The sequence below is a fragment of the Protopterus annectens genome, chromosome 13.part0 (genome assembly GCF_019279795.1).
Source record: "Protopterus annectens isolate FY-2018-M chromosome 13.part0, PAN1.0, whole genome shotgun sequence".
In the NCBI taxonomy this organism is placed as follows: Eukaryota; Metazoa; Chordata; order Ceratodontiformes; family Protopteridae; genus Protopterus; species Protopterus annectens.
Window position 1 is genome coordinate 585,615,955 of NC_056747.1, and position 18,097 is coordinate 585,634,051.

The 18,097-nt window shown below is 39.5% G+C and overlaps 1 protein-coding gene across 1 annotated transcript in view; it reads left to right on the top strand.

The window, feature by feature from the left end:
• Positions 1-4,871, top strand: part of KIAA0753 (KIAA0753 ortholog) — a 1,485,993-nt gene extending 1,481,122 nt beyond the window's left edge. Inside the window, exon 18 of the mRNA XM_044054254.1 lies at positions 4,411-4,871. Within this exon, the coding sequence (XP_043910189.1) occupies positions 4,411-4,528 (118 nt within the window). The 3' untranslated portion in view covers positions 4,529-4,871. The remainder of the gene's footprint in view (positions 1-4,410) is intronic.
• Positions 4,872-18,097: the final 13,226 nt, after the last annotated feature.

Genomic DNA, 18,097 nt, shown 5'->3' on the forward strand with positions numbered 1-18,097 from the left:
CACACTTTTAGCACTTCACCATTTTTAAGAACTGTCTGGTTTTCCTTCAAGCCCCGAGCCAAGAATCTGAACCATTACAGCAGCTGAAATCCTTTCACAAACAAAGACGAAGCACACCCATGACAAATCAGATCAAAAACAAGTGAACAAAACAAAAAGGCAAAGTTCCAAAATAAAACGCCCCAGCTGGTGGCAAGCCAAGAGAAAAAGAAAGCTAAAGAATAAAGGAGCAAAACTACAAGAAGAGAAAAAATCTTTAACTCAATACTTAAAAAAAACCATATTCAAAATGACGATCAAGTAAAAACTCAAAAAAAAGAAATCAAAGGACTAAGGTCACTTTGGACTCAAAAGACAATCAGGAGGCAAAACCTCCCAGGTAAGAAACACCCCAGCTCAAAATTAGAAATAATCAAGGTAAACTCAAAATGATGCATAAAAATTAGTGAAACAAAAGACATTGCATGACAGGTGCAACGACAATTCAATGCAAATGGCTTAGGAGAGATATCAGCTGGCCCCCAGTTATCAAACCCCCAAAACCAAAAAATGCTCAGGTGAAAACTAAAAACTCGAGAAACACAGCATCTAATAGACCCCGCCGGTGTGCGGTTGTGTGCCTAAAATGAGGATGGGAAACCCATTACCACAGCTGGCTGGCAGCTGTTTTACCTCCGTAGCCGCACCTCCAAGGCACGTGTGGTCCAACGCGCAACAAGGGGTGTGGTCATCCTTCCTGAAAGGGCGTGCCTCAACCACCCACAAGCTACAGCCCCATCAGCTGCAAGAACCTGCAGTGGAAAGCTATGGAGAAATAAAGACATAGGGGACTTAAAGACATATATCGGACTTAGAGACAACTTGTCCAGCAGTTTAGCGGCTTCCATAAAGATCAGATCTTTTTTCAACAAACACCAAAGGCTTGAATGGAAACAAGGTGAACCGGCCACTGATGAGGCATCTTGCACCCACACAGCTGATATAACAACCTATTCATTACATCCTACCACAATACACTAGAAAGGTATACCACCCAAACTCACCAGATTGGCTGTAAAAGATGCTGTCACTCAGTGGGTCCCTAGGTAACTAAGTGCTGGCTCATGTCAGGTCAGAGTTGCTGGCGCCACAGGTCCACTGCTGGCTAGTGGGCCAGTCCTTCCCTGGGGTCGTTCTTGGCCCCTCACAGTAGAAGCACCTGGGAGTCAGAATTACAGGATTTGCACAAAGTTTGCAGATGACTGCAAACTGCACTTGAGATTGAAACTAGAGTCAGAATAGTTCGCCCTAAAGATATAACAAGAAATCCTTCATAAGGGGTCAAGGAGAAAAGGATAACTGGCATACGGCCATATTCTTGGCCTAAAACAAGGTTACCCAATGCATAGTCATATAGCGCCGGGAGCCACAACACAGAGGTTATTATACCATAGCATTTAGCGGCAATGACCTAAGCACGCAAGACACACCTATCAGGGATCTTAGGTTAGAGGTTGACAGTAACCTTTACCTTGACACTCCGTTGCCAAAAGGATTGACTGACCTACTAGGTTGCCCACCTCATACTCGAAACTCATCACATCTATGATTGAGAGGTCATTGTTCCCCTTCGAACATCACTCACATTCGCAATGATTGAGAATGCCGCCCCCCCCAAAATCAATCTCCTCACCAAGTAAATAAAATTGGAAAAATATGCTGCCCTGCCACCAAGGAACTAAAGCTCCATAAAATATGTCTTGCACTGCCCGAGGTGGGGAACTCCAGCTCTACACACAAGGCCATGTCCTGCTCAGAAGAATGAAACATGCTCCACCACAAAAAATATCCAACCGGAATTAATGAACAGAGAACCTCAAAAATCTAAATCCATTAATAAACAAGAGCAAGGGGAGACTTAAACCTTAGATTCACCTATAGCCTAGAACATGCTGGAGAGGGACAGATTCACATGGAGACTACTCCCTATGTTGTCTTTTGTCATGGATGTACATGTGAGACAAAGCACCTAGCTGCTTTGTTTCAAGACTGGACTTCACCACCTGGGCAAAGGGTCGCAGGTGCAGGGATCACCTCAGTGTCACTATTCTTGACAGAGCCGGCAAAATAATGGTCATAGTAAATGCCAAACAGTGTTAATCAGGAAGACACGAGTCCCTGGTTCTTCAGGTTCTGTGGAAGATGGCAGCATCTATAGTACTTACTCCCTTAGCTTGTCTGCATATGAGTATACTTCAGTGGTTACTTTCCCCACAATGGTCATTCCTAAGACTACCAATGTCGCACAAGATTCTCATAACCAACTCCTGCAAAAAGGATTTCCAGTGGTGGATCCACTCTCCTTTACTATCTCAAGGTTGTCCTTTCATGCCCCCTCAACTCCAAGCCATGGTGACCACAGTCGCTTCCCAAATAGGTTGAGGGGGGCATTATCTAGGGAAGACAGTCCAAGCCATCTGGCAGGAACATGAGGTTCACTTGCACATAAGCGTCCTAGAGATGAAAGGGGTGGTATTGGCATTGCAAGCATTTCAGGACACATTCCCTCTAGGAACGATAGCAATTCAGTCAGACAACATGTCAGTAGTCTGGTACATAAATAAGCACAGAGGATCCAGATCTTACCCCCTTTGTTGAGAAGCTCTAAGAGTTTGGCAGTGAGCAACGGCCTCCAATCATTTTCTGATTGAAATGCACATCCCGGGGAAAGCCATGTGTGATTGCAGACAAATTGAACAGTGCCATATTATGGCCACACGAGTGGTCCCTCAATCAGAAATTTTCCAGAAATTAGGCCAGCCTTGCTGTAATCTCTTTGCATCACCCACAAATGCCAAATGCAGCAACTACTTTGCCCTGATTCCTCCCATGGGGGAATCACCAAGGGATGCACTTGTTCACGATTGGCCGCCGGGACTCCTTTATGCTTTCCTTCCGATTTCCCTGATTCCCAAATTTTTACAGAAAACAAGCCTGTTGGAGACTTTGATAATCCTGATTGCCCCCTATTGGCCTCATCAAATTTGATTTCCCTTCCTTCAGCCTCATCAAGTTTGGTTTCCCTTCCTTCGGCCTCATCTTGTGGACGAACCATGGATTCTGGACCCTGCTCCTTACCTTCTGACTCAGCAGATGGGAAAGGGACATCCCAGCCTTCACAACCTCAAATTAACAGCTTGGCTGCTTCGATTCCCCTGATTTTCAGGTTTCCTCTCCTTTCCTCCCCAAATATATTTTGTTGTCTTCCCATAAAACTTCTACATGAAAATTGTACAAGAGTAAATGGAATAGGTTTGTAATATGGGAGAGTGATGATCAGATAAATCCCTTTTCTGCACCCATATATTCTACTGTGGAATTTCTAGTGAAACATTTTCATGTGGGAGCTGCTGATTTTGCAGCAGTTTCAAATTTTCATGTCAGAGAAAATGGTTCTACGATTATATCGCACAGGCTTTGTAAGGTGTTTTTGAAAGGAACAATGATGATAAGACCACCGTACAAAAATCCAGTGAGAATAAAGGGGAGATTGACAACAGCACATAAAGAAGTTGTGTACTTACCATAACATTCCATGTGTGTTGTCCATCTTGACCTTTATTCTCACAACCCACCCTCCATACACCCTGCCTATACTCCTGGGAGACCGAATAGTTACTGGGTTTATGGATCTTCATAGCCTCAAAAATGCTGCTTTTGGCCCAGTTATGTACATATACACTTTAGGTATTGATCCATGTAAAAGAAGTTCTGCTCAATTGTATGATTTCATGGTGGGCAAACAAGATCTGAGGAGTTTCTGGAACTGCATTTTGGGTAGGGGAGGATGCCTACGAGCTTTGCTGAAGACCTTGAGCTTTTGGAAAGGCTGAGATGCATCCGACACATTGGATCCCACCCCGTCAGTGAGAATAAAGGTCGAGATGGACAACACACATGGAATGTTATGGTAAGTACATAACTTTTTACTATACGATAAATAAAGTGACATTTTTTAAGTGCAGTAGTAAAAATACTCTGCTTTTTTTTTAACAGTGGTACAAATTTATTTCAGAAACATCAACAGAGTAATAAGTAGTCTGGGAGGCCTGGCCTCAGGTCTGCTAAGACTTTTTTCTTTCTTTGATTTGTGTGAAAAAATGTGTGTGTGTGTGTGTGTGTGTGTGTGTGTGTGTGTGTGTGTGTGTGTGTGTGTATCCAGGTAATGTACGTGCATGCGATGTTTATATTATTTTTTAATACTTTCTAACTGCATATTGCAATTAAGACTGTCTTGATTAATAGCAGTATATTCCTCCGTATGTTATACCTTGTTTGCTTTTATGTGACATTTTGTACCAGACTTGTTCTTTTAAGTAAGTGTTTCTGTTTAGTTGAATTCATTACATCTGCTTTTTTTATTTTTTGTAGCCTTGCAGAGGAGCTGATGGAAGAGGCATTGGGTGATGTGGTTGCAGAACTGCAAGATGTGTGTGAGGAGTATGCGGAAGCTATCTTCACTTCTGAGTTCCTGCAACCCACAGAATAATTACTTAAGTATACAGTATGTGCTGGTACTTATTCCAGAGTCATAAAATGTGCTGCAAAGTAGGCACTACTGTTGGCTTTTAGAAAATAACATGCATTGTCATCCTGGCAAGAACAAATAATATGTGGTAACACCAGCTGAGTTGCCTAGGAGTTCAAGGAATTTTTGGAAGTGTCACATTTAAGAGGTTTAATTATTAGAACATTCACCTCCAAATGACTTTTCTCCATTGCAGCTCTTTCTTACAGCGTACTATAATTGTAGCTTTGTATACTGAAGTCAGTAGTTTCATTCAGTCTTCAATACTGTTATTCAGATAAGTAAAAAAGTTAATTTCTTACAATTTATTTTGTTCTTGTGCCACAATTGTTGATGTGAAAAAGAAGATTGTAGTGTTCGCCAAGTATGTGTGTTATTTGAGGACATTGTTCAATACTTGTTAGAAATGTTAACTTTGACATTAAGCAACATTAGAACTACTCCCTAATGCTCAGATGAAAATGGCTAAGTTTAAATTAAGACTTCCATTTCATCTTTGGTTTTGACTATGCTGTGCTCCCATTCCATGAAAAATCTGTCTCAGAACTCAAACAAGGTGTACAACTCCTTATTTTGTTATTATCTAACTGACTATTTCCTACTTTCTTTCTTCCTTCCTTCATGTATGAGAAATCCTTTGGTACTTTGTTTTTTAGGGGAAAAAATTCTACAGTCTAGGAGTCTGTTTCTAGATTTCATCACCACCATACTACAGTGAACTCTCACTTAACCGGCACTCATGAGGATTGGTAGATGCTGGATAAGTGTAGTTTCCTGTTGCTTGAGAGCTGCTTTGTGATTTTTGACTGGCCCGTGTATCGGCATACAAGCCGATCAAAACTTGCAAAGGGGAGCCTCTTCTGTTCAATCAAAATTGCGGTTGCTTGAGAATGCTGGTTAACAGAGACTCTACTGTATCAGTTTTGCTGCTGTGCCGGTCATCACACCCTGGTATATTCTGTAGCTCTGTGCTTGACAGTGCCTTGGCTCAGTTCCAGTATATCTCAGGATATCTGAGGTTATATCATAATTGCTCATTCAAGATTGTCAGAACTGTCAGCTCAAGTACCAAACTTCTGAAGCATAAGTAGCCAAGCTGCTAATTAAACAACAAGAAATTGACTTTGGTGAAAAAAAATTAAAAAAAAACTTTAAAAAGCATTTTTTAAGGGGACAAACCTTCTTATAGGTTAATAGGTTAGTACTCTTGCAAGCCTAGCCAGTTATTCCTTGTGAGACTCAAACCCTGCACCTTGTGTTTGTAAGGCAAACATCTTAACCATTAGGCCAGCCTCCCAACCCCTAACAACTCAAACAAGATGTACAACTCCTTATTTTGTTATTATCTAACTGACTATTTCCTTCTTCCTTCCTTCATATGAGAAATCCTTTGGTACTTTGTTTTTTAGGGGAAAAAGATCTATAGTCTAGGAGTCTGTTTCTAGATTTCATCACCTTACTACAGTGAACTCTCACTTAACTGGCACTCAGTAGAGATATTTTAACTTGATTGCTGTCACTCTAAGGTCACTGATCATTATAGAAAGTATGATCGGTTGCACCAAGCCCTCCAAATGCTTTAGGTTGCTTCAGTCCTTGCTGGTTACCATACTTGATTATTTGCCTTTTGTGATGGTAGACAAGGTTCATGTTCATTTAAAAATTTTTTCATATTTCAGAGAGGGTCCTTTAATAAATTGTATTCACGCAACTGATTTTTTATATGATGATATGTACTGCATAACATACCATTTTCTGCTAGTGACAACATGTGGGAACCTATATTGCTGCCCGTTTTCACATCCAAATGATAGTAGAGTGTGATTTGATTCCATTGCTCTATTTTCTTTTCTTTCTGTGCTAAACGTGTGTATGATTACGTGTAGTCATGACCCTGAAAGTACTGCTCCCCTGCACCCTTCCCCTCCTTTGATATGCTAAAATGTGTACCTTCCACAGTTCAAAGATGTGCCTTTGGATTACTAGAGCACCAGTATAACTTAAGAATGTCTGTCTGTATGTTTTATTTGTTGACTGAGCTCAGCATACAAGAATGTCTCCTGTGCAGTGAGGTACTGTACATAGAGTACTTTGTATTGAAATAACTACCTCCCAGCCAACACATAATATGACTCACTTTTTTCTTGATGCCTTATTGTTTAACCCCTTTGTGGATGTCATTTTAAAATGTTTTTCTATGGAAGGTGTCAAGATTTTGCTGTTTCGTGGTCAGTGAATTATTCTGAAAATGTGTACTGCTTTCTTTGCCCTTTCTTCTAGTTCAGTCCCTTTATCTGTAGACCCAGCTGCGTTCAGTATTGCGAAATTTCTTTTCTTTCAACCCTAACCATTCTAGGGCTCTGATTTTTCCTTTTCTTCACAGAAATAATGTTTTTATTCTGTTTCTTAGATTCATTAAGAAGGATTAATAACACAGTGGCCATTGTTGTGAAGAAATCATGTCTATGATTTGAAGTAAGCCATATGCAGATCGCCAGTTTTTTGCCATGTATTTTCAACAGGCCTTCACAGGAAACATGTTGCTATAAAGCAGTCTGCAACTTGTGTTTTTCTACTTTTTTCCAAACAGAAGTAAATGTTTGCTACTCTTGCTTCAAGAGTTAGTTGGTTGCTTTTTGGATTTCATTTTTCATCATCAGTTTAGAGTATACATTTTAAGACTTTTGTCTTTGAAGTTACTTTTTTGATTATTTTATTTATTTATTGATTGATTGATTCAGCTAAAGACAGTCCCTAAAAAAAGTTACCAACAAATACTTTTGTATGGAGTCACAGGAAGGACAGAGTTAGTAGGCTTCAGCCCTGTGCACCAGTTTGTAGGAGGTATCTGAAGGCTGCAGGAGAAAATAAATAAACGCATATGGGCTACTTTTTCTGACAACCTCCTCAGCAAGTTCTTCCATGTGGCAATGGGAATATGCAGAACAAGTAGTGCAGTGATTCATTGAAAATATAAATAACTGTTTGAAAATAAAGTCAGGACATGGTGAACTCCGTATTGGTCTGCTTGAGGGCTAAGCATGCAGATATGACTGCACACTGTGTAACACAGAAATCCCCCATATTTAGCTCCATCTGCCAAGTGTGATACAATAGCGGCCACTTCTTGTTAATATGCATGTAAGCACTATTCAGGGTCTTGCATGGTGATCTTCAGATTCTCTGGTCCCAGGGAAGAAAAGGTGGATATTATTTATTCAAATCATGTTTTTTGCTTTACACACAAAACCCATGTCTTATAAAGTGGTGTAGAAAATCTAGAAAGGAGTACATCTTCTCACTCATCAAATATCGATTAATAACACCATGTTTACAAGGTCAGCAGGGACCATCTGAATAATTAATTATATCACCAATGCTTGCTTTTTAAGGGAGATTACAGCCTTGAATTTTAAGTGTTGCTCCATCACAGTTGTAAATGAAATATATGCTTACTGCTTAGCACTTTCAAAATGTTGCAGTGTTATTTAACATTATATAGATCAAATTGCCATTGAAGTGTTTTACCCAAGCCCATACACTTAAAGCAGCCCATAGTCATTCGGGGTGGTTTTGGAATGGCGTCCATGATTTTTACTCTGCATAGGTCTGTATAGTGTGGTAGTCTGTGTGTGTGTGTGTCTGTGTTTCTCTGGTCGAAGGTTCAGAATACTGAACATTAGTAATTCCGGCAGACATGATCAAATAGTCATATGATCTCAGAATGCCTGCATTATATAGTAGGAGGTTGCAGTTTAGCGGAAGTGTGAATTTGCTCTTTCTCTGCTATTGTATGATCTCACATTTGGCAAATATAAGTCACAGGTGATGTGGGGGCCACAGACCCCGACATAGGGTTGCAGGATGCTTCAAAGCGATCATTTTATGTTTGGGTTTATGATGCTGTGGATGTTGATTCAAGAGCTACAGTGTGACTGGCAGTTTTAGGAAGGCTGGCTTTTGGCTGAGAATAGTGTATTACAGTAAAGAAATAAGGTCATGACTTTTGATGCTGTTTTAAATCAAGGTTTTCTGTTTGATCAGCCAGTTGATTATGATGTAATCGATTTAGGAAAAATAGGCAGAACTAAGTAATCTTTCAGGAAAGTTTCCACACCTCTTCTGTATCGTAGAAATATTTCACTACTAATAAGAAAACATTGTGTAGGAAAGAAACTGTTGCACAGCATTTTCATCAGGAAGAACTCCCTTAGGGAAGCAGTCCAGCTGTCATTCAAGTTCATCAAGAAAGAGAAGATGCGACCAAAGGTGGTGAAATGCCTGCTATATTCCCCAGTTCTGAAAAGTCCTCTTTACTTATCAGAGGCCAGATTTAGAGTCATCTTTCTGCCTGGTGATAAATGTAAATAAATAGAAAGCAGCTATCTGAACAAAGTTATCTCAAACAGCATAGACACTTTAACTCACCTACTGCCTCTCATGTACATTTGGCAATTCAGCTTATGAGTCACCTTCTGCCAAAAAAATGCCACCCAGAGAATTATTACAAGTCAGGTAAGGTATCTTTTTTTATGTTTCTGGTGCCAAAGAGATACCTCAGCTCAAGGCCAGTTCTAAACTTGATAGTTCTGAATAATTTTGTAAATGCAGATACATTCCTGATGCTCTTAAGACTGTACTCCCTTTCATACAGCACAATTCTTGTAAGGCTGCACTAAAGATGAATTGTCCTTATCTTTCCATCCTATTGAATCCTTATCACAATACACCACATATTCTAGCTAGCTAACTATAATATTTGGTTTTCATCTCTACCACTTGGACTATCCAGGTCTCCTGGAGTACGTACCTCATATTTATCTCCAGTATCTGCACATCTTAAGAAACAAAATTAAAAAAAGAATCCTATCTGGATGACTGGTGGTAGTAGTGAAACAAAATGCTTTAGGGATGAAATTAAATTATATATAGTCTCTGAAGCTCCCACTTTAGCAGCTTAATTATATAGACTCATAGCTTCAGGAAAGGATATCCCTTCAGCCCTGTTATAATTCTTTCAGCAAAATGCAAGCAAAGCAAGACAGTTTCTGAGAACATTGGGTTTCATTACTTCTTGCATCTTCTTGACCCTTTAAATCCCCATAAGAAAAAATTATATATATGAAGAAATACAGTGACATCTTAGAAACATTTGCAATTATTTATTTATTTGCAATTTGATTACTGGGTAAGTCCACTGGGCCGAATTGACCCATTTTCAGTGGAGGCCCTGGGAGAAAAGCTCCAAGATGCATTGTACAATTTAGATACAAAGTACTATCATATCGAGGTCCACAGAAGCTCCAGGATTGTTTATGCGCTTCCGGTTAGGGGCCAGTCACTTTCAATTCAGAGCCCTACCCTTTGGTCTCACCACAGCCCCCAGGGTGTTCACCAAAGCAAATAGAGAGTGGTATGAGTGGTTATCAAAATAGAGAAGGCTGTGAAGAAAAAGAAGTTATGTACTCACCATAACATTCCATCTGAGTAGTTAGACTTCATTCTTCTGCACATATGGGTATTTGGATCCAATTCGGATCCAAGCCAGCAAAACTTTTACAAGCATCAGCTCCGAGCTCCTCCCCTACCTATAATACATCACTTCCTCCTGACTAACCCCAGATTGAGTTTGCTGTCCCTAACTAGCAATGTAACCCACAATCCAAACAGGATAAGACCTGAATAGTTAGGGGGATGGAGGGAGGGAAGGTGCAGAAGAATGAAGTCTAACTACTCAGATGGAACGTTATGGTGAGTACATAACTTCTTTAGCTGAAGTAGTTAACTTCATTCTTTCTGCACATAGGGGACAGAGTCCCCAGCTCGAATCTGAATCGGATCCAAATATCCATATGTGCAGGAAGAATGAAGCTGACTATTTCAGATGAAAGGGTTTAAAAAGTGATGGAAGTATTCTAGAGATTTAAGGAAAGAGGAGGGGACTGTAATTATTGGGTGGAGTACAGATTACAGAGTGTAAGAAGGATGGCTATAGGTGGGAGAAGTAATGAGGGGGAGCCGGTATTGGGTAATTAGGCTGAGAGGGTGGGATAAGATAGGAATAAAGCTAGGAGTACTGGGAGCTGGTGGGAATTGGGGGCAGGGTAGGGGAGCAGAGTGAGCCCGTAGGGCAAACGGAGCAGGAAAGAACACTAGAGGTGAGTATTGCAGAAAAAGTATCAGCAAAGAGCAGTTTAAAGGCTGTAGTTGGAAGGTATGAGCTAAATATTTCCAGCCAGAAAAAGAAGGCTGCTTTTACAAAGGGTGGTTTAGCAGGGGGAGAAGATATTTACAGTCTAAGGATATTAACTCATAACCAACTGTTTGTGAAAAAATAAAACTTGTTGGGATTATAAAGAATATCTAGGATTTATATTGGTAGATGCTGCCACCTAATTGTAGAAGGAGATAGCAAACAGCAGGGATAGTTGGACCAGTCTTAGGTTTAAATATATTCTAGGGTAGTGATAACAGGAGGGGGAGAGGGCAAAAATGGTCTGTGGTAGGCTGCTAGAACGCACATACAGGAGGGCAGATTAACTCTATAGATAGTACATCAAGTCTACATTTAAGTAGTGTTAAGCAACATACATTTACACAATCTTGTTGGGGGGGGGGTCTTCTCAGTAGTATTTTTCTAAGTACCAGGCAAGCTGGCCAATTCAAGGTGTCTTCAGACCAGACTAACACAGTAAACTACGATACGTTCATCCTGTGCAATAACTTGTGCTGAACAGTTTTCAAAACAGTTTTCAGAACAATATAAAAGCCATGTTGTGCCTTAAAGAGACAAACGGAAAAGAAAAATAGCTGCTAAGCCAGTAATTAAGCTAAAGGCTCTAGTAGGACCATTGATCCACCTTGAAAGAGAAATAAAGGCCTTCAATGATATATGTTCATTGGCATCCTTTTAATAGGACATCTGGAGAGCAGACTAGGCCAACAAAGTGCAACAGTCAAGCCCTGTATACTCAATCTAAAGTAATGCAGCTGGCGACAACATAAAGAGAGACCCACTCATCCCAAAAAGCAGCTTACAGCTGCTAAGCCAGTAATTAACCTAAGCAAAGGGCAAATGATACAGTACAAAGCAAGCATTCAAACAGTACAGTACATAGGGAAAAACCATCCCCAAAACCGTTTAGAAGCTGTGCAGAGCCCTTATAGTTACAAATGGAAAGAAAAATGGCTGCTAAACCTGATTTAGTCTGCAGATAATCTGGATATGATGATTCCTATAACACAGGCCATAAAAAAGGGCTTCGGTGGCAGACAAATATGATTGACCTCTCCAAAAGAATGTTACATACATTGAAAGTTCAGATTATAATCATAGACTCTTTGAAATATGCATGATAAGCCACCTTCAGCAGCTTACCGATTCAAGGCAGTGGGTCACTGCGAGGAAAATTGCTTCACGTTTTGAAGGACATAGCAGTATTCAGGTCTGGCAGCCTTCTAGGACAAATTTCAGCCAGGCAAAACAGACAGTACTGTGGTGAAGTTCATAAGCAAGCAATAAGGAATGAAATATTTTCATCTTTCAGAGACATTTCAGTTTTGGGAATGGCTGAAACACATTCACCAGCTGCAAGCAGCTTATGTTAGAGACTTACAAAAGCAGCAGATGCATTTTGCAGGAAAATCAGTTTGGCCCACTAATAGAAAGTGGCCTACCAGACGTGGAGCTCTTCCCAAATGCTGCAACCAACTCAAAACTGTCTCTTGAAATTTTTTAAAAGATGACTGCTGCTTCCCATTCTTTGGTTTTATGATAATTACCATCTTGTTCTTTTATAATTGGGAGCCGAAGTATTCCTTTTCTCCTTTTACTCTTAATCTAGAAATAATGTCCTGAAGATGTTTGCTTGATTTCATGTCTCACTCAAGTATTTTATATTCATAATGCTTATAATTGCATACAGCTATAAGGTGCTTTTTATAAAGATACACATTCAAGGCAATGGGTTTTGGCAAGTAAAACATATAAGCAAACATGATGCAAGACCAACACCGGACCTCCTATCCTCTGGGAAGTATTTAAATGTAATGCATTGGTTGCAGTTATCCACTTTGTGCTCAAGATGTGGGATCAGAGAGATTCAGAAGAATGACTGTTGCTGGCCCTATTTGGGCAATGCCTTAGTGCCCAATAGCATGATAGTCATAATTGTAATGTAAAGGTATAATAAAGCTGCAATGGGCAACATTTCATAAATGGATTATCATCATGTCTCTAAATCAAACACTGTGTTGTTAGACCTAATCTCCACTAGTGTTCCCCTACCAGCCCATGCATTGCATTTACACAGACATTTTCAAAATGGACACACAAGCATACACATGCACACATACGCACACGCATATGAACATATATCCAGATAGCTGCAGTCATGCCCCTATGGACACACACACACACACACACACACACACACACACACACACACACACACACACACACACACACACACACACACACACGTGTGGCTTCACAGTGTGTTCCTTCAGTGGTGATAACACTGCATTTGCCATAGAATTGAATGGGTGTACACCATCAAAAGATACATAGTTTTTTCACTTCACTGCCCAAATAGTATTGTAAAGCTATTCTTTCAGTTAATGTACCATAGTATTCCAGTGCTAATGAAAATTCTGGGGGAGATTACATGGCAATTTTGTATTAGCTACATTCCCGAATTGCCACATTTGCATGTGCCCTTCAATGGTGAGACTGCTGTAATGTTTAAGGCCAGTACCTTCTTACCACTGCAATGGAACAGTGGTCTCTAAATCATTTGGACATAATGCACTGCAGAAATGTGTGCAGCACAGGTTAGCACAGTGTGTTAAACCTTTCGGAATCCCAGGGACTATGTGCAGAAATCTTTTGGTGCAAACCACCTACAAAAATCACATTTGTCTACAAATTTGTTTTGTATTGTCTTTCGAGTCCAAGAAAAAAGAAAAACATCTGTGAAAAAAAAATGAATCATAAACATGAATCACTACTCTGTAAAATTTATTGTATCACAAATGATGGGTAAATGATATTCAGAAGCTGTGAGGAATCCTGGAGAGAGAATATAGAACAGTATGGTATATGAAACGAGCCACCTATGCATACCTCTCGACCACACTGAATTCCTCAATACTTCCTGTTTTGGAGGGCAAAATAATACAGTGCCACAAATTCCCTAGTGGCCCCTTCAAATCCTGATTTTGTTTTTTGTTGTATTTACATTTTTTAGTTAACATTGACATCATCATGCATCTATGGTGTGTCCTGCAACATCGTCAATGTATATGGATGTACGTGATAATGACAGCGTCATGAGACAGTGCGACAGTTGTTTACAGCCACAGCCCACCGGCGACTTGTGGCAGGCTAGCAGCCAACCAAAGAGGATGTCGCATCGACATTTTGTGTCGGTGAGATGTGACAGATGTCACGTCAGGAGGAGGACTACTGATACTGAAAATGGATAGGCCATAGCCCCAGTCCTACGATGGAAAGGAAGGATTCTGGAAGAAAATAGCAGCAACAGCAGGTAGCACACTAAGTACAGCATTAATTAGCCTAGCAAACTTCTGTAGAGTGAGACTGAGACTGACACCATCTAAGTAGTTGGATTGAGTGTGTGGTGGAACTGTTCTTTGAGTTACTCCTCTCTTGTCACCTTCAGTTTTAATGAAGGAAACTGACCACTTGGGCACTAACTTGGCTAACTCTTCAAGAAGTCCTTGGGTGGAGGTGGGGAGCAGTTCTTGCAGATTTGTTGGTGTATTCTAATTTCATGGCAGTCAACAAATAATTTGGCTGCTCATTGGGCTCTTCTCCAGATGTTTGATGTTGTGAAGCACTTTTCAAGTTGTTCTTTTGCAGCTGACTTCTCATTAGTGGAGAGATGGGCTAGTTGTAGATGCTAACTGTTTAGAGATTTTTTTAACAATGTGCGTTTGCTTCCTGTAAATATCTGATTGGGGTACTCGTGTGGTTGGCATGCAGACTACAGTGCATTGTGGTCAAAACTGATGCTTCTGAAATAAACTCTTGTGGCTTGTTTGCCGAGTTTTACATGGTTTAGTGAATTAAAATAATTCCTGGTAGATGGTGACAAGGCCCGTTAAAGCAATGTTTTGCCCTTTACGGAAGCAGTACTGTTTGAGTTAATCATTTTGTATTTGTATCCAGTTGGGGGAAAAAGTTTTCTTGGCACTTTTTTTTTTTTAACTTTTCTACTTTGAATGGTGATGGTGGACTGTTTTCTAGACTGCCTGCTTCATCAGTGTAAACTACTGTGCATTTTTACTAAGTGTGTGTTATGTGTTCATTAATAGGGCTGCATTACAAATCCCTGTGCATTTCCAGTGTTTTAATATTACAACTGCATATCACTTTCTTAAATGTGTTGCTCTGCATTAGTAGAAAAGCTATTGCTTTACAAAAGAGTCATGTATACACAAAATGTCTTACAATAAATCTAGCTAAAGGGCACTCATACTTTCTCACTAGCTTCCACTCATTAATTCATGACGTCATCTGTTTTAACTCTGGTTGGTTGTAATAGGCAAGATGTGAAGTACCAAAAGCAGCGAGCGAGATTTGTATAGTTATACAAGGAGTAGCAGCAAAATTAATTAGGGATGAAGGCTCCATGTCGGGGGCAGTCATTATTTACTAGTATTACCCGCTTAGGAACTACAATAAAAAATGTTTGTTATAACATGATTTTTGAAGAACTAAAAAGCCTAGAAATGTGATCATTAGTGTTGTTTAAGGCTCATGGTTTTGTTACAAATCACAACGGTTATGATTTCAATGGCACACCCAGGGATATTTCTGAATATTTAGGAATTAGTTGGATGCTATTATGTTTAGTCAACCTTTTACACCACAAGTGAAATTATTTTTATATTTTCTGTTATTTAATATTTTGTCTGTTTTTCAATTTGCATTTGAATGTTGGTATTTCACAATCCCATTGCAGTAGGCAGGGTTACATAATTATGCATGCAAATTTTATGTTAAGCATCCAGATTTTTGGCCAGTTGTACTTGCTTTTCAATGGCCTTTGTCCAGATTTTAGATGTTTCCAGGTTGAGAGGTGTGCACCTATGTTTGTATGTAAACAATACAGGGCCAGTACTGGTTCCTTCCAGGGAATGTTCCACTATTTGAAAGAAAGTCTGTCAAGAAACTGGAAATATGAAGGTGGGGAAAACAAAATGTAAGGATTTACTGTTGCTTTAAATACCTTACACTGCTGTAGTTTCTCACCAACTCCTTCAGTGTCCTCCTCCTCTAGTAGAGGTTAATCTTGACTACTGCCCTTAGAAATTGATCATGATGATAAATCATTTTCCTCTACTAATTCTTCTCAGGTAGATTCCTGCTTTAGAAGAGCTGTCTGTACAATGAAAGGCAGACCTAGAACCCCATTAATTTCCCAGAAATACTCTGAAATAGTCTGATATCTGATTTAGTATCCTGATCAAAAGGAGCTGCTATTTTCCAATATTCAAGTTCTCTAAATTAAGATAATCACTTCCAAAGAATTTTAATTTAATTTTAGTTTTTTCATTTGTAAGCAGGTGCATGAACGACTTAATCTTTAACCATTTTTAACTATGACCCAGGCAGCAGGCACAAGGTTAAATGTACATGTGGACAGTTTAGAGTAGTCAATCAGTATGTTTTTGGGAAGTGGGAAGATACCCAAGTAATCAGCGAGTACCTATGCAAACAGAGAACTTGCAAACTCCAGACATATTGTGTCTAGATAACAGAACTGAACTCATACTGTGGAGCTATGAGGCAGAGAGTTTGCCATTACATCACTGTACTTCCCAAAGGCAGAAGATGAATGAAACCCTTGGGAGGGTGGCTTAATGGCTAAGGTGTTTGCCCTTACAGCGCTGCAGGCAGGATTCGAGTCTCACATAATTATAATTGCAAAGCAAATGGCTCGCAAGGGCAGTTAGCTTAGTACTAAACTATGAACCTATGAACCTAATCTTTTCAAACACTGCAATTCCTGTTGAATTTTCTATGAACCTATATCCCAGGAATCATCTCTGTGTCACTGCTGGACAGAGGCACAACAAACTAATCATATATAATCTTTATATAATAGGGTAAGCCAAAATTAAATTTATTTATGGCTTATAAATGCCTTAGGGCAGATAGCCTAGTATAAACCTATGAACCTATGAACCTAAGATGGACTCTCTTTTCACACTGACTTCTGATTTTTTTCCTAATCACCTTAAAAAATACTTTTTCAAATGCATTTTTTCAGTTCAGCATAAGTTAAAAAAGGTCTCATCTCTTGTGTTTTTCTCCTTCAGTACAAGAAGTCTTATACTTAGACATGAATGGCTCTTTATTAGTATAGACTGGCAGAGACAACCACACTACAGAAGAAGTAGTTTCAGTTCTCAGACAAGGATCAGTATTAGGCAGTTAGTACAGAGGACTCCTGTTGTCTAGCCTATTTTTGCCTACTGTGTGACTCTGATTTAGTCACTTAACTAGACACTTCTCTGGGCCAGCTGGGAAATCGGGCTAAGCTCTTCAATGGTCTCCTGAGCTGCATGCTTAGTGACTAACAATGAACCTATGAGAAGCCTTTGTTATCACAATAGCTGTTGTCTGTTCTCTTAATCAGCAGACCTATAGCTGACATTTCCACACTGTTAGTGACTCAAGCACAGAGAAGAAAACTGTTGTGTGTGAGTCTCTTGAGCGACAGGTAATTGCATCACAATCTCTGAGGATAGTTGGCATTGTTTCAAATGTATGTTAAATGCAATTGATGAAGGAGCTGAGATTATTGCTGCCTGAATTTGTCTCATACACCTTGTTTATTCATTTATTTTATTTTGCTTTTATTTACTTTGTCCAACTAGATTTAGTCAAAAAACCCTTTCAGCCGAGTGGCGGGGAGAAAAGCTCTAACATATTACAAACATTTTTAAACAGACATTCAAAAAAATACATGAGGTGACACTAAGTACTGTACATTATCAATTATACATACATTTGCTAATTAGATTACATTCATATGAAACAAAGGCAACTACTCCAGTATAAAATATACTTATGCAATAATAGATGTTGAACATTGAGCATTTAAGTAGGTGTGTATTATTTAGTTTGTGAAATAGATACTAGATCATGTGATTAGTGCTTAGAAATTCAAAGAAATGGAGATATAGGAACTAGGTAGGACAAAAAGTATTAATATGGTTGTTATGAGGTGGGGGTGTAAAGCAGGTTCAGAGATCATTAGATATATGGCTATCTTAAAGTTTATATTAGCAAAGAGGTGGGGGTGACTGGTATCACAAAACTATGTATATGGCTGGGAGATGCCAGCAAAACTGTTCAGGTATTGGTGAAGACTGGTTGTGGGGCATAGGATTCTGAATGAAAATAAATGATTTGTTTATTTGGCAAGCTGAAGATAATAGTGGCATTTATCCTGGAGATATGCAGGAGCAGATCCATTGATTTTATAGATAAAGTTT